The 22,496-nt window shown below is 40.9% G+C and overlaps 1 protein-coding gene across 1 annotated transcript in view; it reads left to right on the top strand.

The window, feature by feature from the left end:
* col25a1 (collagen type XXV alpha 1 chain) overlaps nt 1–22,496 on the top strand; it is a 378,768-nt gene that overhangs the window by 297,501 nt on the left and 58,771 nt on the right. Inside the window, exons 18-20 of the mRNA XM_062982969.1 lie at nt 68–112; nt 15,299–15,361; nt 19,470–19,538. Of these exons, the coding sequence (XP_062839039.1) occupies nt 68–112; nt 15,299–15,361; nt 19,470–19,538 (177 nt within the window). The remainder of the gene's footprint in view (nt 1–67; nt 113–15,298; nt 15,362–19,469; nt 19,539–22,496) is intronic.

Here is a 22,496-nt window from a genome sequence, read left to right as displayed (position 1 = left end):
AGCTATTTTACTGGATCTGGAACCTAGTTTAATGTTCTCATGTGATGCTATGTCATTTCATTTATAGGGTGAACCTGGACTACCTGGGCTACCAGGATTACCTGGAATTAAGGTAACTATATAGAAATACTGCTGTAAAAACATTGGGAATAGTGTAACAAACTAATGAAACTGAAGACTTTTAAAAATTATTCTTTTTCCTTTTAAAATTAAAGATTGCCACCCACTACACTATCCATAAATGAATGAATTGTTGGATGGATGTGAAATCATTCCTTATAAATATTACAAGTGCTTTCATTTATGTAGCATAAAGCAAGTTTGTGAAACCATTGTTAAAAATTATCAACATTCAAAATATTCAGTAAACCAGACTGGATATTTTGCTGAATTCTAAATCCTTGACCTTCATTCAGCCTTCATTTTACTCTGGGCATTTTTTTTTCTTAATTGAAATAGAAGCACGGTACAGCAAAATTGACAAAAGTGAGGAATTAGGAATTAGCATTAAAAGTTAACTGAAACAAGTCAGAGAGGTTATTATTCAACTATCAGGAACAAGAGGAAAAAATTAAAACAGGAGGGAAAAATAAAAATTAGAGAAACAATTAAATATCTAGGAATAAACATATCCAAAGAACTAGAGAATTTAGAGATAAACAATCTTACTAAATTAAGAAAAGTAATAAACATGAAACTATTAGAATATGCTAAACTTAAGTTATTATAGTTTGTAAGATGATATTATATTCTCACAAGAAGTGAAGGAATTAATTTCCAACCTATTAACAGCAATGAGACTGGTAATTGCAAAAAAAAAAAAAAAGGAAAGATAAAAGGGAAAGTCAATTGGAAGAACAATATAGAGAAATCTGTAAAATAGTGATTAATGACAAACTGACTTGTGACATTAAAGTTAAAAAGGGAATATGGAAACAAACAGACTTTTGGAAAATCTGGGGAATTTTTTTTATAGAAGGACAGGGGGACAAACCTGCAACAGAAAAAAATGAAATTTTGGAAATAAAAATAATAAGATGGTCCAGGGGAAGGGGCACAAGAAAGGATAAGAGGGGGCAAATAAAATTAAAATGACATAATTAATTTTTAGAAGATAAGTTATAAGGCTAATGAATAAATCTTTGCTCTCTTAGTAAGATTGAGATTCTATGTCATTTCTCTGCTCATCAGCTGCATCTAATGTGCTTATGTTGACTCCAATGCTATATAATTTTTATATGTGCCAATCTTGTAGGTCTGGAGTGCAATTCTATCTGTCTTTCAAGAGTATGCTACCTTAATTTCTTTCAATATTATAATAATGCATTCTGCTAATATTGACCTATTTTTCGTTTTTGTGATGTCATATATTACCAACTAGTTTGTTACAAAAGGAAAAAATGCAGAACATATCTTGCAATTATAGTTAGTTGATCTGATTTTTAAGAAAATGTGATGGCTTTTACATCAAAGCTAGTTAAGAGGATAAAAGTGCAGAAAGTTATAGCTATACATTTTGTCTAGTTAGATTTGATAGACTGCTTATGCCTTCATCAAATCAGCATAATGTCTTAGGGAATCATGCTGCAGTGATTTGAGTAGTGGTAGCCAAAATTGCAGTCAGAAGCTCAGAGCCTAGATCCAAGTGTTATTTTAAGTTCTTTTTTAGAGCCGACCCAGGATTTTATCATAGTATATTTATTGTATCTTGACCTATGACTTGTTTTATTGTTGATTGATTGTTTTATTGTTATGTTTTTATATTGTTTGTGACCTCGGCTTGGCCCCATGTAAGCCACCCCGAGTCCCTTCGGGGAGATGGGGCGAGCTATAAAAATAAAATTATTATTATTATTATTATTATTATTATTATTATTATTATTATTATTATTATTATTTTATTATGACACAGCAAACAAGATAGATATGCTGGATTTCATATCACAAAATCACAAGTCGAACACTTCCCAAGTGTCTAGGACTGTGTGATGTATTTTCGGATGATGCGCGCATATCCCAGCAGGGTGGCCTTTTGCAGCTGGCAGATCATAATTTTGTCAATGTCTATTGTTTCCAAATGCTGGCTGAGATCTTTTGGCACGGCACCCAATGTGCCCATCACCACCGGGACCACCTGCACTGGTTTCTGCCAGAGTCTTTGAAGTTCAATCTTGAGGTCCTGATAGCGGCTGAGCTTTTCCTGTTGTTTTTCGTCAATGCGACTGTCACCTGGGATGGCGACATCAATGATCCAAACCTTTTTCTTTTCCACAACTGTGATGTCTGGTGTGTTGTGTTCCAGAACGTTGTTGTTGTTGTTGTTGTTGTTGTTATTATTATTATTATTATTATTATTATTATTATTATTATTATTATAGACCCACTGAATCAGTGGAATTTAAATAATTCTGACTTATCACTGATTTTATGGGCTTTAACATATTTGGGGTAACAAATGGATGGAAACCAATACCAAAAAGGAAGCAATACATGAATGTGAATCATATAATGCTGGACCTTATTTGAAACAAAAATGTCTTAGCCATTTCTTATGCACAGGTCCTGGGATTTGTTTGACACAATCTGTTGAACTGAGTGATTTCACTGCACTTTTAAAGCGTAATGAATATGAGATTGAGAAATTGGCATTAATTGAGTGTATGATTACGAACTATCAGAGCATAGAAATTAATGGTCTTAAATAAGAATGCAGGCTGCTCTGGCAATTATTTTGTTAAAATGTGCATGCAAGTACAGGTTATATCCAAGCAACTCTTTACAATAAAGGGTTTTTTTTCTAAAGGATACATGCCATACTTACAAACCTTCTCTGAGATACATGTACACTTTGCTATCCTCTAGCAGCTCTTTCCTTTTTATTTTTTCTACATCATGAGAATTTTCTTCCCAAAGGAGACAAGAAATGTCAGAAAAGCACAAGGAAAATGAATATAAGCTGCAAAGTACTTGCCTTGCTTTCTACATTACTGGATCATAACAGAATGTGTCTCTTTCTGTTTTCCTTCTGTGCTGCAGAGGAATCAGCATGCCTTTCTAAAATGAATTACTTATTTACTTTGTTTCACACACCATTAACAACGCTAATCTGGATAGAATCCCATTTCGTTTCTGCCACCTCAGCAAAGTAGTTGATAACAAAACAAAACAGAAATGACAGAATGTTTGTAGAAGAGAACTTCAGAGGCTTCCATTCGTTTCCACCTTGAATAAACCTGAAACAGAAGACAAAGTGGCTGCTTGAAAGCAACCAATGTGTTCTGATTATGATGGCATTCTTTAGAACAGTTTTGGTTGAGAAACTTAATACAGCTTCGACAAAATGTCAGATATTAGGGAAGAATCTGTGGTGGCTTAAGTATACTGTGCCTTGAATATAATCTATCTTGCTTTTTAATAAGTTATTTATTTGTATTTCTAGTTTATTGGAAGAAACATTAGCTCTCAGTTTTCCAATCAATGGAAGCCCACAAATACATGTAAACACTGCTGTATTTTGGACAATATTGTATTACAGAAATAATAGATGGTAGTAGACCACAGCCTTCTTCTGTTGATGGTATATCAATAGGGTTGTACATGGATCCATTTTTCAAAACAGGCTCCAGCTGATTCGGCTTTTTCGGCCAGCCGTAAAGGCACGGGCACCACCACCATTTCTTTCCAGCCACAACAGACCAAATGGCTGCTAACCAAAGCTACTTCCGGTTTCATTTAGCTACATGTGGAGTGTGTGGAGGCCTCCCCGTGCCCGCCTGGGGGTTTCCCTATGAGTCCTGCCTGTTGAGCCAATTGGAGCAGAAGAAAGCCATGATGTGTCTTTTATCCAAGCAGGGCCTCAATTTTTCTGTTGCGAGCAAGCTTCTGAGAGAGACAGATCGTGCTCCAACCTGTTAGTGATCTAAATTGTCAGTACCACTTGCAGCTCTGCATCCCTTGCCTTGCTTTTTGACTCAAATAGCAATAAATAAGTATTTCTATACACCTAAGAAGCTAGAGCCCCCAGTGGCACAGCAGATTAAACCACTGAGCTGCTGAACTTGCTGACTGGAAGGCTGGCAGTTCAAATCCAGGGAGCGGGGTGAGTTCCTGCTTTTAGCCCCAGCTTCTGCCAACCTAGCAGTTTGAAAACATGCAAATGTGAGTAGAGCAATAGGTACCACTTCAGCAGGAGGGTAACAGCATTCCATGCAGTCATGCTGGCCACATGATCTAGGAGGCGTCTACAGACAACACTGGCGCTTTGGCTTAGAAATGGAAATAAGGACACGACTAGGCTTAACGTCAGGGGAAAATCTTTGCCTTTACCTAAGAAATTGTCACTGATTGTACCCTTCACACAACACAATCTTCAAATGTGGGGTAGAGGGGTATCTTGCCATTTCTAAAACCGCCATAAAATGAGGAGTTAAGTTATATATTTTAAAACAATGGCTAAAGCTCCTTCAGGTGGTGTGGCTCGTACTGAAAGTGTTTTAAAAAAGGTGCCCTAACTCAATTTCATTGAAAGGTGTTGAGGGCAAACAATCTGTCCTGTTTTGCCCCAAGAATAGCTTTAAAACCAAGATTAAAAGAACTCAAAAAACTTTACTACCGCAAAGTTTAAAGTAGCAAAATCAAATATACAAAAGCAAGTTTACAAAAGGCAAGTTTACAAAACAAGGCAAAAGTCTATTGGTTGAGCAAAGTAAAGTCTTCGGCAGTTTCTTCTCATGACAAAAAAACACTTACATGGGACCAAAGACTAGGTAATTGGATCAATTGCTGCCCATAATGGCTGTTTCTCCTGCTCCTGATTTATAACCCTCAGCCCACAGCACATGTGTCTCTAGGGAGAAGCCTGATTGTTGCGAGTCTCTCCAGCAATCCTGGCTGACGTAAGCTTTGCTTGTTGCTCCCTTCAGCTTTTGAAAAGTAGGAATAACCAGCATGCCGCCTTCCTCTTCTTCCTCCTCCTGAACTGGCCTGACCATCTGCGCAGAATCTCCAGTCCCTTCAGTCTTCTTATCTTCCAATTCCTCCTCAGAGGCAGAAGAGGAAGATACAACACAATCCCAGAAAAAGTGGTTTCTTAAGTCTGATGCCTTAACCCAGGTCTTACTGAAGGATATGAGGAGAAACTATCTCAGAAAAAGTGGTTTCTTAAGACTGATGGCTTAACCCAGGTCTAGTTGAAGGATATGAGGAGAAACAATCCCAGAAAAAGTTGTTTTTTTAGGACTGATGCCCTAAAAATGACAGAAAGGGAAGCCTTGGGAATTCTCTCATTGTTGTCAATGGAGCAAAAATTAATCTTTTGGCTGCCTGATTTAAAAAAATGGTTTTTTTTCCTGCCTGAATTCAGGAAGCTCCCAAAAAACAGATGTGGGGGGGCGGGCGAAATCAGGACATGGATTTAACCAAATTGTACACCTCTATATATCAAGAAGACAAAACTCTGCATATAGCAGGAGCAAAACAGCAGATGGAGCTGAGCAATGATGACCAGGATTTGGGAGATGAGCAGATTGAGTCTCTCTTTTCTGAGGTAAAATGTCAGAGGAAAATATTAGAAATGCAAGATTAATATTTGTAATCTTTACCATTACCAGGCAACAGAGGTAAAAATATAAGATAGGTCAAATGAATGAACTGAAATAAAGGTTGGGTCAGAGGAAAGAAACAGGCAGGTTCATTGGTACAGTGAATCACAATGTCTTCAGATCTAGTCTCTGTGCTTCACTGGAGGAATTATGAATGATAGAACTCCCTGCTGCAGACTAATCAGTGAAGCAAAGAATGCAGCCATTTCCAAAGCAGTGATCTGAATGTGATTATTACAAAGTTCTTATTATGTGATTGCCACCACCTGTTGACTGCCATTTTGTATCACATGAGTCCTCTCAAGTGGTCTTCTTGGCTAGAAAGCGTAAGAAACCTTGATTTTGCTTACAGTTGTCCATTGCACAGCTACAGCTGTACAGGGCTTCGGAAACAGAAATTTTCTAGCCTGTGACCTTTTATCTTGTGACCTTTTGAGTGCAAGGCATGTGGTTTTCCATTGAGCGAATGCTCTATGCAAATATAAGGCTACAAAATAATACCATGAGCTGTAGAGGCTGTTTGTGCATGACACTTTACAATCTAAACATGGTCCTAGGCTAGAGTTCAAAGATATTCATTGGCTCCTGACTTGTTTCTTGTGTCATTTCTCAGTTGAGACTTCTCATTATATCTAAACATTATTTATTATGGATTAAATGACTTTAACATCCAAGAACAAGATTCTGGTTTGTTGTATTATCCAAAACTGTCCTTACAAATAAGCTATAGTTTGCTTCTATTGTTTTTGTTAGCTTCCAAACTCTGACTTATTTAAACAGGAGCACCAAAAGAATCAGGAGAAGAACTAACTATAAAAAAGGGAGTGCCATTTGTTTATTTTATTGCAAAATATTTCATTCTGTTGTTAATGCAGTGTATGGGTTTCCATCAGATGTAAAGACAACCAGAGCTTCCCAGTACACTTATTAAAATATACTTAATCATGAGATTAATTCTTTTTGTCTCTTGAAATCATAATTAGATAAGTTAACAAAGCAATACAGTTGGCCTTATTATAACTTGACTTTATGATTACTTAATCACTTTGGAAATTTCAAACACATTTTAATTGTTTGTCAGTGTTTACTTTTTTGTTTTTTTCAAAACATCTGGCTGCTGTTTTCTCTGACACCTGTTAGTAATGCTTGGTTACAACAAATTAAGTATGAACATGTCAAAATCTAAGAAAATTGTGTTATTCTCTATATTACTAACAATATATGAGTTTTCTGTTGTTTATAACCTATTTCGTGACAGCAGTATAATACACATGCTTCTCATGCATTAATTTCCACCTTCATTTTTCTTGGCTTTATTTTGCAATTTGTCAGTTCTAGTGTCTTATGAAAGACGGTGCTCTATGTGCTCTTCTAATTTACCCAAATTTAGCATTGTTTTCAGAAAATGTCTTTGCTTCATAAACTGGAGTTGTTTTTTCACATCGCCATAAGATATTTGTTAATGGCAATCTCACGCTTCCCTCTCTTTTCACTACATAATGAAATCTGAATCATTGTGCTCTTTTCATAATAATGTCAGCAATTACATAAATGAAATGCAGAGTGTGTTTGTTATATTTCATTATTTTGAGGGCCTGTATTTTTGTGATATCTGTAATTATAGGTTTTGCCCCATGAGATGTGTCTTACCTAACAGTTCATGCTAGTACAAATTGAAATAATGTCTACATTTATCAGAGAATAGGCTGCACTGATCACAGTGGACTAATGTCTCGGTTGAACAATATTGCACTGTTAGACTTCGTTACTGTTCTAAGACCTTTTCTGCAGTGGTGGTCCATTACACAAACAGTGTATATTTAGCATTTATGTAGGCTGAATCTCACCTGCAGTCTTTTATAGGATGAATTAAATAATTTATCAGACATATTTCTCCATCATGGCTCCGTTTATTATAAGAAACCTAATTGTGATGACTCATGGGCCTTGTAGTCCTGCTCATGACATTGTAATGCCTGATGAAGAAGAAAACTTGGGTTTTTTACCTTCCCAGTCAGAACTGGAATCTTCTCAGCCAGATCTTTCCCAGGCAGATCTGGGAACCTTGCACCTGCAAGAAAGTTGTGTCCCAGAAGTATGTCAAACAAACCCTGAGCCTACATCTCCCGTGTTCTCTCGCCATGAGTTTTGTAAACAACAGAGGGGTTTGGAAGCAGCTTCGCGCAGGAGTGCGAGGATAGCAGCTAAGAATGTACCCAATTAAGTCTGCTTTTCGTGAGAATCTTTAAGGAGTCAGACATCTGGTCTCAGAGTTTAGCTTTCGTTTCTGGTTCCCAGAGAACTGCTTCGGCGGGAAAGTTAGACTCTATATAGGTGTTTTACCCGCGTAGTAACTTCGCGGAGTCAATTCGTCAGCCTCCGGAGCGAGTTGTGTCTGGACAGCGCGCTCCGATTCAAGCCTCGTTCCTGCTCAAGCCTTGCCTTGTTTCCAGCCTCCGCTCCTGTTTCCCAGCCTTTGTTTACCTACGGATCTTGCCTTGTTCCCAGGACTAACCCTTGCCTTGTTTCACGGATTTTACCAAGTTATTCCACGGACCTTGTTCTTGTTCCTCGTTACCTTGTTCCACGTTTCAAGCCTTGTTTCAAGTATCAAGTTATTTCCTAGCCTTGCTCAAGTTCATGGACTAAAGGACCTTGTCATCTCCCCTCACTTTGCCTGGCAAAGTGAGTGTTTCGGTTATTGGATTACAACTTTGGACCTTAATATTTCATATTGGACATTGTTTCTTTGGACTAATTTTGACCTTTCCTGAAAGGTCTGCTTCTGGACTAACTTTTACATTTGCTTTTACTAACTTTATATATTTCCTTAATAAAGATATTAGATAGAATCTGGCCTCTGCGTATGGTTATTGGTGCTCTGTAGCCTGGGTCGTGACAGTTTGACTCCGCCACCCTAAGCACCAATTAACCTCGGCCAGAATGTCTACCGGAACCGTATCTGGGCCGAGCGGCCAGCCGATTACCTACACCATCGACAAGGATGAGGTGGACCGAATCCGTGATAAGCTCAATGCACAGGATGGGGAAATAAAGGGTTTGAAGGAACGCGGAATCCGTCTTCCGGCCATGGCGTTGCCAACCAAGTTTACTGGAGAAGCTTCTAAGGTTCATGTTTTCCGTCGCCAATGCCAAGCTTATCTAGAGGCCCGTGATGCCGAGTTTCCCCAGGAAGACATCAAGGTGGCGTGGATTTACAGTCTCCTAGACGGGCCAGCGGCTAACTGGGCGACGGCTCTGTTCGACCAAGCCTCCCCACATCTAAGGTCAGCGCAACATTTCTTGGACCACCTTAAGGCGACCTGGGGAATCGAGGACAATTTGGAGGCCGCCGGGCACAAACTCCGCCGCCTCTTCCAAGGAGACAGACCCATGTCTCAGTACATAGCCGAGTTCCGAGTGCTGGCCCACAACACCGGCTGGAACGATGTTGCCCTCAGAGGGCAATTTCGGGAGGGTCTCAACATTGAAATGCTGGAGGAAATCTCCAAGGTGGATCCTCCCCAAACGCTGGAAGCACTCATCGATCAATGTTTACGGGCTGAAGTCATGATTGCCAACAGAAAACAGTGGGTCCGAGGCCAGAGCGGTAGAGCTGGGGCAAAACCCTCCGCTCCCGCCAGCGTTCAGCCGCGTCCAGTGTGGAGACCCCCACCACCATCCCCATACCCCAGAGGGAGCGAGGAGGTGCCGATGCAGTTGGGCAATGTGCGTCCCAGATTAGATGCCGCCGAGAAGGCCCGCCGCCAACGCCTAAATCTCTGCTGGTATTGCGGGAATGGGGGCCACTTCGCCAGAGAGTGCCCAGCCAAAGGAAAGCCCGCCGCCCGTCTTGCGGCGGCGTCCTCCACGGAGACGAAGGCGTCTGAGGCGGCTGGCACACAGCCGGCGGGGGAAGCCAACGACCGGGCGTAGAGAGGCTCGCCAACCCGGTCAAGAAACCCGTTCAAGAGCCGCCAACCGGGGTCCTGTTCCTTCTAGTGGTCACCTTATGGTCAGCAAAAAGGGGACCCGTCATGATCCACGCCATGATAGACTCAGGAGCTACCAACAATTTCATTGATAGAGAGTATGCCGACTCTCTGGGATTACAATATCATGACTTCAAGAATGCCCGTGTGGTGCAAGCCATTGATGGTCGCCCTCTCAAGACGGGCCCCGTAAGCCAGTGGTCGGAACCCACCAGGATGTGGATAAGGGAACATATGGAAGAGATTTCCTTCTTTGTTACTGAGGTTCCCCATTTCCCTGTGATTTTGGGGATTCCATGGCTGACACTTCACGACCCAAGCATCTCCTGGTCCAACAGAGAACTGCAGTTTGCTTCAAAGTACTGCCAAAATCATTGCCTCGTAGCCAAGGTCTGCCATGCCACAGACACCGAGCCCATTATCACCTTGCCAAAGAAGTACTCCGAGTATTGGGATGTATTCAATGAAAAAGAAGCCGAAAGGTTACCCCCACATAGACCTTATGACTGTGCCATTGACTTGGTGGAGGGGGCCCCGATCCCGCGAGGGCATCTCTACTCCCTGACTGAACCAGAGCAAGAAGCTCTCAGGGAATTCATAGAGACAAACCTTCGCAAGGGATTCATCAGACCCTCTCAATCCCCAGCCGCCTCCCCAGTGATGTTTGTGAAGAAGAAGTCAGGGGAATTACGCTTGGTGGTGGACTACAGAGCATTGAATAATATCACCAAGCGGAACAGCTACCCCCTGCCCTTAATCTCGGATCTACTAGACCGACTTCGAGGAGCCAAGGTTTACACCAAGCTGGATCTTCGGGGAGCTTACAACTTAGTTCGCATCAGAGAAGGGGACGAGTGGAAGACCGCCTTCCAGACTAAATTCGGATTATTCGAGTCCCGAGTTATGAATTATGGATTATGCGGAGCTCCCGCAACGTTCCAGCATTTTGTCAATGACATTTTCCAGGACTATCTAGATAGGTTCTTGATAATCTACCTGGACGATTTTTTGGTGTTTTCTAGATCACAATCAGAACATGAGAACCACGTCAAAATGGTGTTACAACGATTGCGGGATCATGGACTTTATGCCAAGCTGGAAAAATGCGCTTTTGATCTACAAGAGGTAGATTTCCTTGGATACCGTATCTCGCCTCTAGGGCTCTCCATGGATCCAGCCAAGGTTTCCGCAGTATTGGAATGGCGGGCGCCAACCAACAAGAAAGAGGTGCAGCGATTCTTGGGGTTCGCGAACTATTACCGCAAGTTCATCCCAGATTTTGCCCGCTGGTCTGACCCAATCACCAGCTGCATCCGTGGAAAACGGCCCTTCCGCTGGACTGATCAAGCAGAGAAAGGGTTCCAGCAACTAAAGAAATTATTCACATCCCAGCCAATCCTTCAGCATCCAGATCCTGAAACCCTTTTTGTGGTGCAAGCGGACGCCTCTGATGTGGCAATTGGGGCTGTGCTCCTACAACCGGTGGGAGATCACCTTCATCCTTGTGCTTATTATTCTCGTCAACTAACCGCACCAGAGAGGAACTATACCATTTGGGAAAAAGAACTATTAGCCATAAAGGCAGCTTTTGAAACTTGGAGACATTGGCTAGAAGGGGCCAAATTTCCCATTGAAGTCCACACTGATCATCGGAATCTAGAACATCTAAGAACTGCCCGCAAGCTAAATCAAAGGCAGCAACGTTGGGCTTTATTCTTTGAACGTTTCAACTTCCAGATTCATTATGTGACCCCAGCCCAAACCAAGCAAGCAGACGCCCTGTCACGTAAACCGGAATACGCTGCAGGACGCAAGGAGACCTTTGAATCCCAACTACTACAACCCGAGAACTTTGCCACGCTCACAGTGGGGAACACCAAATCCACTCCCATTGATTCAACTCCCTCTACTCCAGGACCCATCTGTGCTCAAGAAATCAGGGCTAGTCAGCAAGCAGATGCCTGGGCGCAGGACCAACTTCGTCAAGGTCTGCACTTTCCCTTTTCGCTTAAAGATGGACTGCTTTGCTATAGAAATCATGTTTATATCCCACCCGGACCGGGCAGGGAAAAAGTACTTCGTCTGTGTCATGACTGCAAACCAGCAGGGCATTTCGGACTATTTAAAACCATGCATTTGATCCTAAGAGATTTCTGGTGGCCCAAGATCCGCAAGGATGTGGAAAAATATGTTAACACCTGCCCAGTATGCCAGCGCTCCAAGATAAGAAGGGAGAAGCCCTCAGGGCTTCTACACCCCCTTCCTAACCCATCTCGCCCATGGGAAATAATTTCTGCGGATTTTATCACTGACCTACCACCTTCCTGTGGATTCACCACGATCCTAGTGGTGGTGGACCTTTTCACCAAGTTAGCCCATTTCATTCCCTGTGAAGGTCTTCCCACGGCCCAAGAGACTGCAGATTTATTCCTCCAACATGTTTTCAGACTACATGGATTGCCCAAGAGTTTGGTCACAGACCGTGGATCCCAATTCACCTCTCGTTTCTGGAAGGCACTACAAAAACTATTGGGCATAGACTCTCGTTTATCTTCAGCTCATCATCCCCAAACGGATGGGCAAACGGAGCGCACCAATGCCACTTTGGAACAGTACCTTCGCTGTTATGTAAACTACCAACAGGACAATTGGGCTTCTCTGTTACCACTGTCGGAATTTGCCTACAACAATGGAGTCCAGGCTTCTACAAAAGAAACGCCGTTCTTTGCAAACTACGGCTTCCATCCACGTTTCTTTCCCCCTGTCATTGAAACTTCAGAAGTTCCCGCAGCAGAAGATTGGCTGCAGGAACTCACAGCGGTGCAACAACTTTTGCTCCAGCAACTGGAACAAGCCAAGGAGGACTATAAACGTCACGCGGACAAACATCGCCAGCCGGGCCCCGAAATCAAGGTAGGAGATCGGGTTTTTCTGTCCACTCGCTTTCTGCCCTCCCATCGCCCTTGCCGGAAGTTAGATGCCCGTTTCATTGGCCCCTATCCAGTGGTGGCGCAATTAAACCCCGTGACTTTCAAACTCCAACTTCCACGTTCAATGCGCATTCACCCAGTGTTTCACCGCTCCCTGCTCCTTCCGGCGGATGGTGTGCGGCCAGATGTAGACCGGCCGGCCCCCGTCCCTATTTTGGTGGATGGGGAGGACGAGTTCGAGGTTCAGGACATTTTAGATTCTCGCTTTCACCGCCGCCGCCTGCAATATCTCATTGACTGGGTGGGTTTTGGCCCTGAGGAACGCTCTTGGGAAGACGCCTCCACAGTCCATGCTCCTGATCTAACCCGTCGCTTTCATCAAACCTATCCCGCCAAGCCACGACCTCGCGCCTCGGGGAGAGAGTCCCAGTTTGGGAGGGGCCTTGAGGAGGGGGATAGTGTGATGACTCATGGGCCTTGTAGTCCTGCTCATGACATTGTAATGCCTGATGAAGAAGAAAACTTGGGTTTTTTACCTTCCCAGTCAGAACTGGAATCTTCTCAGCCAGATCTTTCCCAGGCAGATCTGGGAACCTTGCACCTGCAAGAAAGTTGTGTCCCAGAAGTATGTCAAACAAACCCTGAGCCTACATCTCCCGTGTTCTCTCGCCATGAGTTTTGTAAACAACAGAGGGGTTTGGAAGCAGCTTCGCGCAGGAGTGCGAGGATAGCAGCTAAGAATGTACCCAATTAAGTCTGCTTTTCGTGAGAATCTTTAAGGAGTCAGACATCTGGTCTCAGAGTTTAGCTTTCGTTTCTGGTTCCCAGAGAACTGCTTCGGCGGGAAAGTTAGACTCTATATAGGTGTTTTACCCGCGTAGTAACTTCGCGGAGTCAATTCGTCAGCCTCCGGAGCGAGTTGTGTCTGGACAGCGCGCTCCGATTCAAGCCTCGTTCCTGCTCAAGCCTTGCCTTGTTTCCAGCCTCCGCTCCTGTTTCCCAGCCTTTGTTTACCTACGGATCTTGCCTTGTTCCCAGGACTAACCCTTGCCTTGTTTCACGGATTTTACCAAGTTATTCCACGGACCTTGTTCTTGTTCCTCGTTACCTTGTTCCACGTTTCAAGCCTTGTTTCAAGTATCAAGTTATTTCCTAGCCTTGCTCAAGTTCATGGACTAAAGGACCTTGTCATCTCCCCTCACTTTGCCTGGCAAAGTGAGTGTTTCGGTTATTGGATTACAACTTTGGACCTTAATATTTCATATTGGACATTGTTTCTTTGGACTAATTTTGACCTTTCCTGAAAGGTCTGCTTCTGGACTAACTTTTACATTTGCTTTTACTAACTTTATATATTTCCTTAATAAAGATATTAGATAGAATCTGGCCTCTGCGTATGGTTATTGGTGCTCTGTAGCCTGGGTCGTGACACTAATCTACGTAATGCTTCAGTTTAGCTTCTCAGACCATACAGTTGGAGACCTTTTGTTTTCAGTCCGTCTATCATTCACTTCTTTAATACTCTTGTCCATTGTACTTGTTTATTCACTTCCCTTTCTTTCATTCAAAGCTTGCTGTTCTTAAATATATTTTTTTCAAAAATGTTCTTAGCACCACTAAACTCTTGCTTCCAGTCCTACCTGTCTGCTCATTATACACATACAGTCATACACCCAGAGGTCCATCCTGTTTGTATAGCTTCACACCCATATTTTGTTAAGAGCTTTATTTACTATAGGATGATTACTTACAGATGAGTATGTAAAATGACAATTAAGGGCCATAGTAATGTGATATGGCAGCTTCTCTTTGGAGACCTTGGATTTCTAATCAGCAGAATTTAGAAAGTCCTAATTTACGAACAAATGTGTAAAATGTCTATTAAAGGAAATAGTAATGTGAGGCTTTTCTTTGGAGACTTTAATCATCCGAATTTAAGACCCTTCGACACTGCCGTATAAAATTCAGATTGTCTGCTTTGAACTGGATATTATGGCAGTGTAGATCCAGGTTTAGAAGGTCCCACCAGCTATCAAGTGGTCAACATAAAAGTCTTGTTCCTTTTTCTTGCTTGCTATGTAAGAGTTGTATCTATGTTTAGCATCATGTACAAGTAAAAATGAGCTATGTTGTGTTTCTTGGAACACAGATCACATTGAATGTTTTTGCTTCTTCCTGTATCAAAATAAGTTCCAAGGAAACCATGTATTTCGCTCTCAATTCTAACTTCTTAGAATTATCCCATGAAATCAACTCCCAAATATTAGTTTATCAAGTTTTTGCCAAAACCAGAAAATATACAGTACAGTATTTTAAATTCTAGGTAGACATCAATTTTTTTCCAAAAAAAAAAGTTTTAAAAGAATCGGTTTTGTAATTGAACATAGTACAGATAGTTAATGTTTTCTCATTTGTCAATAAAATATAACCAGAATCACATAACTTTCCTTTTCAACTGAATTCATTGCAATATTAGCTTTGCTATGGTAGATCTTTTATCTTGATTTATATTCCAGGAAGAATAATGTGTTAATTCCACAAAATACAAGATGTAAGAGCTTACAGTTCATTTGATTTCTTAAACTCAATGAAACTTCTCTTTGAGAATGCTATGCTGCTGGAAATCAAACTTGATTAATCATACCTGTCTATAACTGTTGGATTCCAGCTAGCAAACCACAGGTAGCTAGTGGAACTATAATTAAAATTGAACATATTTTACAGTAATTGTTCACAGTGAAATTAACAAAGATTTAATATGTTCATTTTTCAAAAGGGTGAGCCAGGTTTCTTGGGTCCACAGGGAGAACCTGGATTACCAGGATTACCAGGGACAAAGGTATGCTTTATATATATTTTTCTTTAATGTGTGCACCTTATTTCATATCGATTAATTCAAAACCTAATCCTTAGCCTAGGACAAAACACATTAACCCATCTGACCATTAAAATCAAACTGAAATATTAAAGAATGAGACAGATGTCTGTTTTTTTTGTTTTTTTTAGAATAGCATGTCTAGAAATCTACTACTGTACAAGTAATTACTTCTGTTTTTTTTCTATATAATAAAATAAAGCTAAGTGCAGTTTTGGACAATATAGCATTTTTTCCCATCTTTACTCAGTGGCTGTACACTGATAATGGATAATTATTTGACTTTTTAGTAGATGTAGAAAGTTCTTCTTTAAAAAAGGTAACTGAAGCTTTTATTTATCATGTCAGAAGCAAATTGACAATACAGTTATAATGTGTAAAAAAAAACCACAAACGAAGTTAAAAGCATGGCATTATACTAAATGTCCTTTGACCAGAAGCTAGCCACTTTGAGTGCCTCTGGTGTCGCTGTAAGAAGGTCTGTCATTGTGCATGTGGCAGGGCTCAGACTGCATTGTAGTAAGTGGCCTGGAGTTTGCTGTTCACCGCATTCGCATGTTATGCACTCCACTTTGTAGCCCCATTTTTTAAGGTTAGCTCTGCATCTCGTGGTGTCAGAGCGCAGTCTGTTCAACACCTTCCAGGTTGCCCAGTCTTCTTTGTGCCCAGGGGGGAGTTTCTCATCTGGTATCAGCCACTGATTGAGGTTCCGGGTTTTAATCTGCCACTTTTGGACTCTCACTTGCTGAGTATCTCTGTAGATCTTAGGAAGCTATTTCTTGGTTTAAAGCATTCTATTGCTAGCTGATATCTGAATAGAGGATGGGCCAGAGATGTCAATGCCTTGGTCCTTTCATTACAGGCTGCTACTTCCCGGTGGATGTCAGGTGGTTCAATACCGGATTAACAGTATAATATCTCCAGACATCCTGTGATAATGTGGCATGTCTCATTAAGAGCCATATCCACGGTTTTAACATGGTGAAAGGTTTCCACACTGGGCATGCATATTCAGTAGCAGAGTAGCAAAGCGCAAGGACAGATGTTTTCACTGTATCTGGTTGTGATCCCCAGATTGTGCGAGTCAGCTTTCATATTATATTATTTCTAGCACCCACTTTTTGCTTGATATTCAAGCAGTGCTTCTTGTACGATCCAGGGTAACTCCCAAGTATTTGGGTGTACTGCAATGCTCCAATGGGATTCCTTCCCAGGTAATCCTCCAAGCTCGAGATGCTTGTCTATTCTTAAGATGAAAAGCACATGTCTGCATTTTAGATTAATTAGGAATCAGCTGGTTTTCCATGTAATAAGCTGTAAGAGCACCTAAGGGCCCTTCCACCCAGCCCTATATCCCAGAATATCAAGGCAGAAAATCCCACATTATCTGATAGTGGACTCAGATAATCTAATTCAAAGCAGATATTGTGGGATTTTCTGCCTTGATATTCTGGGATATAGGACTGTTTGGAAGGGCCCTAAAGCTTCGGAGAGCTTCTGTTCAACCATTTCAAAGCTCCGCATAGATGAAACTCTCTGTCCCTTCTGGCAGATAACTGAAGATTATACCAATGGAAACAATGGCAGTTCCAGGTGTGTGTGTATGTGTGTGTTGGTATTTATTGTAGTGATAGGAGTCAGTCTGGAATATGTATTTTTTTTAAATGCACACAGTTCATACCAAATCTTTGGACTTTAATTCCATATACCATGACTAGAAAAACAACACAATATCTTAAGGTAAAACTGATTCTAAAGCTGTTTTTCCAATTTCATTTCCCTCTAATATTCATGATTCATGGAACATAATATTTAGCTCCTTGGAACAGCAACCTATTCGCTTATGCTACTTAAAATTCAATGCACAATTATATGACTGTGTAATAATAAATAATGCTGGAGCATTACATGTGCAGCTGGGGCTTTCTATCATTCTTCCTTTTATTGAGACTGTCCAAAGCTTCTGAATGTCCTGATCACTTTGCTGGTTAGAAATAAGCTTTGGAATATTAAAGACCAAATCCAACTTTAATTTACTACTTTTACATTTAATTATTTAATGACCCCAAAGATGAGCAACTTCAGTGCATCTTAAGCCCAATTTCTCCCCTGCACCTAGAATCACAAAGTTGGAAGACACCACAAGGACCATGTAGTCCAACCTCTTGTCAGTGATATGATGCCATACTGGCAGAATTTGTTAATGGAATTACATGTATTGGAAATGCAATAATGTTTGGCACTTAATTAGAGCAGTAATTATTGGTTTTAATAACCCAAAGATGTCTTACTACCTCATCACATTGAGAGGGGAAAGCATAGGTGACCATCCCTTTAAGAGTACAGAATCTCCCCTCTTATATTGTCAGGAGTCCCAATTCAGGTTCTGCCTCCCTATCACACTCAAACATAGAAACTTTAGAGCTGGCAGTATATTCATCTTAATTTACTTTCATGTTTTTAATCAGGAGAAACAACAATATCCAAAAACCAAACAATCCCTTGCCCTATCCAAAGCCCCTTACATTAAAAGAGACCAACACCAGTTTAAAACCACTTCTTTCCATGGGATTCTATGGTTTTACATCAAACCCCATAGGATACAAGAGACAGTGATCCAGGTTAAATCATTGCTTTCCATCGGATCCTATGATTCTGCATTATACTCCATAGGATGCAAGAGACTGCTGTCGACTGGGCAATGATACAGGATGGGAAACTTAACGGTTCCCATCTCACCTGTTTTTCATATGTAAACATGAGAGTAAAGTGGAATAAGAGGTAGGAGCTCTGAACATGATTGCTGGCCCGTGTTCAAAGTTCCCTCCTTTCAAGACATTTCTGTTTCTTTTCACCCCTGGAACATGTGATGAGCTCTGTGCCTCTTTATGTTTGAAAAGAGGCTGAAATGTCCCATGAGGGGGACATTTCTCAACGTGATGAGGTCAGATTGCTGGAGTTCCCTCTTTTCAGGACACTTCTGCCTCTTTTCAACTACGGAGGACTATGAACGACAGCCGGAAGTAGTTTAACTCATGTGGTGAGCTCAGTGCCTCTCCATGCTTGAAAAGAGGCTGAAGTATCCTACGATTGGAAATTTCTCTATGTGATTAAGGCCTTTGTAGTTTGGGGAGCCACTAGAAATCTATGGCAAACAATTGTGAATACTCTGCCTTGAATGGCAAATTCCAGAATTCCATGGCAATTAAAATGGAACCATAAAGCTATAATTGTGTAGTGTGGAAGAACCTTTAAAGGGAGCAGCAAAATTAAAGAGGTTTCGGTGGCCCAAGCAGAGTATCTTCAACAAGATGAAACATTGTAAAAATCTAGAAATCTAGAACTAATTACTTCCCTGATTTTCAACTTTTCTGAAAAGGCTAGTTTAATGGAGTTCTTCTAATAAAGCTTTAGTTTGTTTTGTTACCCATGAATATATTTACTTTATTATCCAAATAGTTTGCTGATGCACACATGACTTGCATTTAACAAAAACTCACTTTGGTTTAAAATAAAGTGTGCAAAGAGCACGTGCCTGATTTTAAAGGCAAATTGTTCATTCAATTGTCCTTTAAAATGGCAAAAATTGTAGGGTGTTTTACCATCACTAACTTTTAGCAGAAACATGATGAGAGAGGGGGAAGTAGGCGAGGCTACATTTTGCCCATGACTTTGCCAATGGGAGAAGCAATGTAATTTGTTCTTAGCTGCCTAGTTGCTTATTTTGAAAACAATATGTAAAGTTAAAACTGTACAATAAAACAAAGCCATAGTGACACCACTTCAAAAAGATGTCACTTTATCTCTTCATTTTTATGTGCTTTATATTCAGCTTGATTTGTAGGAGTTTTGTAATGGTAGTATAATAGTGACAAAACAGACAAAGTCATAGAAAACATCTACTTCAGGTATATAATTTATTTTCCCAGGGAAAAGCTTGTCACTGTGCTGAGCATTTGTCAGTTTGAAATATGCTGTGATGCTGATCACTTTGGTTTTTCAAAAAACTGCTTGGTACCACACCACAGTTGTTGCATTCTGTAAGGTTTCTGCATGCTGTGATTTTTGACAGGGTGAACGGGGAGATGTGGGGCCTCCGGGGAAAGGCGAACGAGGTGAGCCTGGAGCTCCTGGACCAAAGGTCAGTCTGGTTTAACTTTGGAAATATTTTATGAGCTTTTTGGAGCAGTGGATTTTTTTGAAAAGAAAACTTTTGCTAGCGGAAGTTAAAGAACACTGGTAAAAATAAAAGTTAGTGTTATTTAACCTATTCCAGAATTTATTGAAATGTATGCCAATCACCTTGGGACACAACAATAATTTATGTAAACTTAGGAATTTAGCATTAAAAAACAGCAATGCAAGTATGAATGGAGTTTGGGTTTTTAAAGTGTCAAATGTTCCTCGAAATGCATAGCACATTTCTGGAGCACATCTATGCAGAATCCCACTATAAAGTGCAAACGGTTGCCGAGTTTAAAGCAGAATGAAGTCAGAATAATTTGCAATTTTCATTCTGAAATTAAGAGAAATAGTTCCCCCTTTCTCAATCTGTGTATGTATGTGTATGTGTCTGGCATGAGAACTTTAAAAAACACCAATGTTTACTATGAGATGTACACACAATTTTTCTCCTAACGAAATGGGGCTGAATATGGGTGACAATGGAATCTGATAAAACAAGTACAGAAGATCTTTGAAAATCATTATCAATATCTATGTAGTGGTTACAGTGGTCAGTGGTCCCCGAGAACTAAAATATGTTCTGCAGCCTCACCATTACTACACAATTGCAACAAGAGTGACTGGTCTCACAAACCCTCTTACAGTACTGAGGCAACGGGGATGTTGGGAGGGGAGAGGCTGACTACCTAAGAAAGGAGCGACAAGTCTCCTGACTGCTGCTTCTCCTCCTCCCTCCCTCCCTTGAGTGGAGCCATTCCATGTGGTGCCTGAAAACGGGGGCACCATGGTGTCTTCGTGTTAGGCCTGTTCCTGGGTTTACTTGGGGTGCTGATTCAGAAAACTGCATTTGATACATCACATCAGCTCTAGATTTTTAAATATTGGTTTCTGTGGGCAAGCAGATGACTACTGGATGGCATATGTTCTGTATCAGAAACTCGAGCTGATGTGGTCTAGCCAATGCAATTTTTGAATTAGCACTCCAGATGACCAAACAAAATCTAAAGTTGACAAAAAACTGATTCATAACCCTTCTGGTGCTAATGTTGGACAGTGATCCCTGGTCAAAGTAGCCCCTGGTCAAGTGGTCCTGGTTAAAAAAAAGTTTGAAACCACTGTTCTAAAGGTCTGCTTTTCCAAGTTCATTATTTGAATAATAGCTTCCTATTCATGATCCTGTGAAACTCCATATATGAATGTCATCACTTGGGATATGTTAGTAATTGTGCCAAATATTGAAATGCCAAATGTCTAATTCTGTACATAGAGATAAGAGCACTTTAAGTGTTTTCTCAAGAAATTTATATTGGGATGGACTTGTTTGTATTTTGGGGGGAGGGGGGGTTGCTAGTTGAAAATATGGCCTTCATGAATATGACCCAGTCCTTTGTGACATCAGAGTAAACATGACTTCTTGATTAGATTAATTAAATTTTAATTAACATTAGCTCCATTTACATGATTAATGTTAGTTTTGTACTTTTACACAATTCTATTAATGAGCTTTCTTTCAATACCATGTGCTGAACCATTTTGATCTTTTGCTCGATATATTTGTTAGTTCATTAGCAGGAGTAGGTAAAAGGCAGGTCCTTTCAGAATACAAAATTCTGTGAAGTGCTGAAAGAGAACACACTTTGTTATACTTGAAGGAGACAGCAAGAGATGAATCATAATCATAATCATAATGCTAAGATTTGATTTCAAACCTGAATTTGGTGGTGTCATTGTTCTAACTAAAGAGTTATTGTACCAGTTCATAGAAATTTCCAGATTTAGTGCAAGATAGGGGTTCAAATTTTCCATTGCAAGAGCCATTTACACATAATGGTTACAACCTGCACAGTTATGCAAGATGATTTTTTGTTCTAATCATGTCGTATCTACCATATGTACTCAGGAATAAGGACTTCATCACATGTGGGACTCCCCCCCCCCCAAATGCTGTTTCACCAGCCTTCATTGTGAAACGGCACAGTTGAGGGATGACTGTCACCCCACACACCTCTTTGTCATGGTGACGCTTCCCCCATCACATGGGGGAAGTATCACCGAAGTGGTGCAGATCTCTTCTGGCTCCATTGGAGCCAGCACAACAGGCAGGCTCCCATGTTTGGAGTTGTGGCTGGGGCCTCCACCGGAAGTCCAGCAACATTGTGTAATGGGCAACATGCCTATCCATTGCTGGACTGGCAGGGAAGTGTCCCAGGATGCTAAAAAAGCCCCATGTGATGAAGTTGTAGGTCAATGTCATGTATAAGTTGGGGGCAGGTTTTGAGACCAAAATTATGGATTTTGATATGACCACTGGGTAAGTTTAAAGTTATTCTGTAGAGAGGGGAAAGCGCCAATGTCGCCTCAGGGGTGCCACTGACATCCCCCACCCAGGCATTCAGAAAGGTCAAAAGCAGGACCACTGCAGAGAGAGTAAAGAAAGTTGGTGCTTCTTTTAGGTTCTGCCAGGATAGGTTAAACTCTTGCCTTTTGCTACTCAGGGAAGGGGAGGGTTCCTTTCTTGATAAGACACAAGGTTCAGCACTCACATTGGCCCCAGACATAAGACAACCCAGGTTTTCTGAATTGGTTTTTTGACTAAAATTTCTAACCTTTCATATGAGTTTATCTGATAGAACAAAACAGCAATTAGCAAATGATTATGCTACATGTAACAAGTTGATGTCTCAGTGGAGAAAATTCAGAAAGTTCAGGAAGGTACATAAAAAATTCCCCAGTGCACAGAGAGAACTGTTGTATCAATGTCTTTCATTCCTTTTTCAATACTTCTTTTCAAAAATGAATTTCTTTCAAGTCATTGTAGTAAATACATCATTGTAACATGTGCTCATTACTATAAGTAATTTAGCATTACTTTACCTATACTGTATACATCTTTGAGGCATAGATTCATCATAGT

This window comes from Anolis carolinensis, chromosome 5, assembly GCF_035594765.1.
Source record: "Anolis carolinensis isolate JA03-04 chromosome 5, rAnoCar3.1.pri, whole genome shotgun sequence".
In the NCBI taxonomy this organism is placed as follows: domain Eukaryota; kingdom Metazoa; phylum Chordata; class Lepidosauria; order Squamata; family Dactyloidae; genus Anolis; species Anolis carolinensis.
The sequence above is the reverse complement of the archived record's forward strand: the minus strand, read 5'-3'. Positions and strand labels throughout refer to the sequence as shown.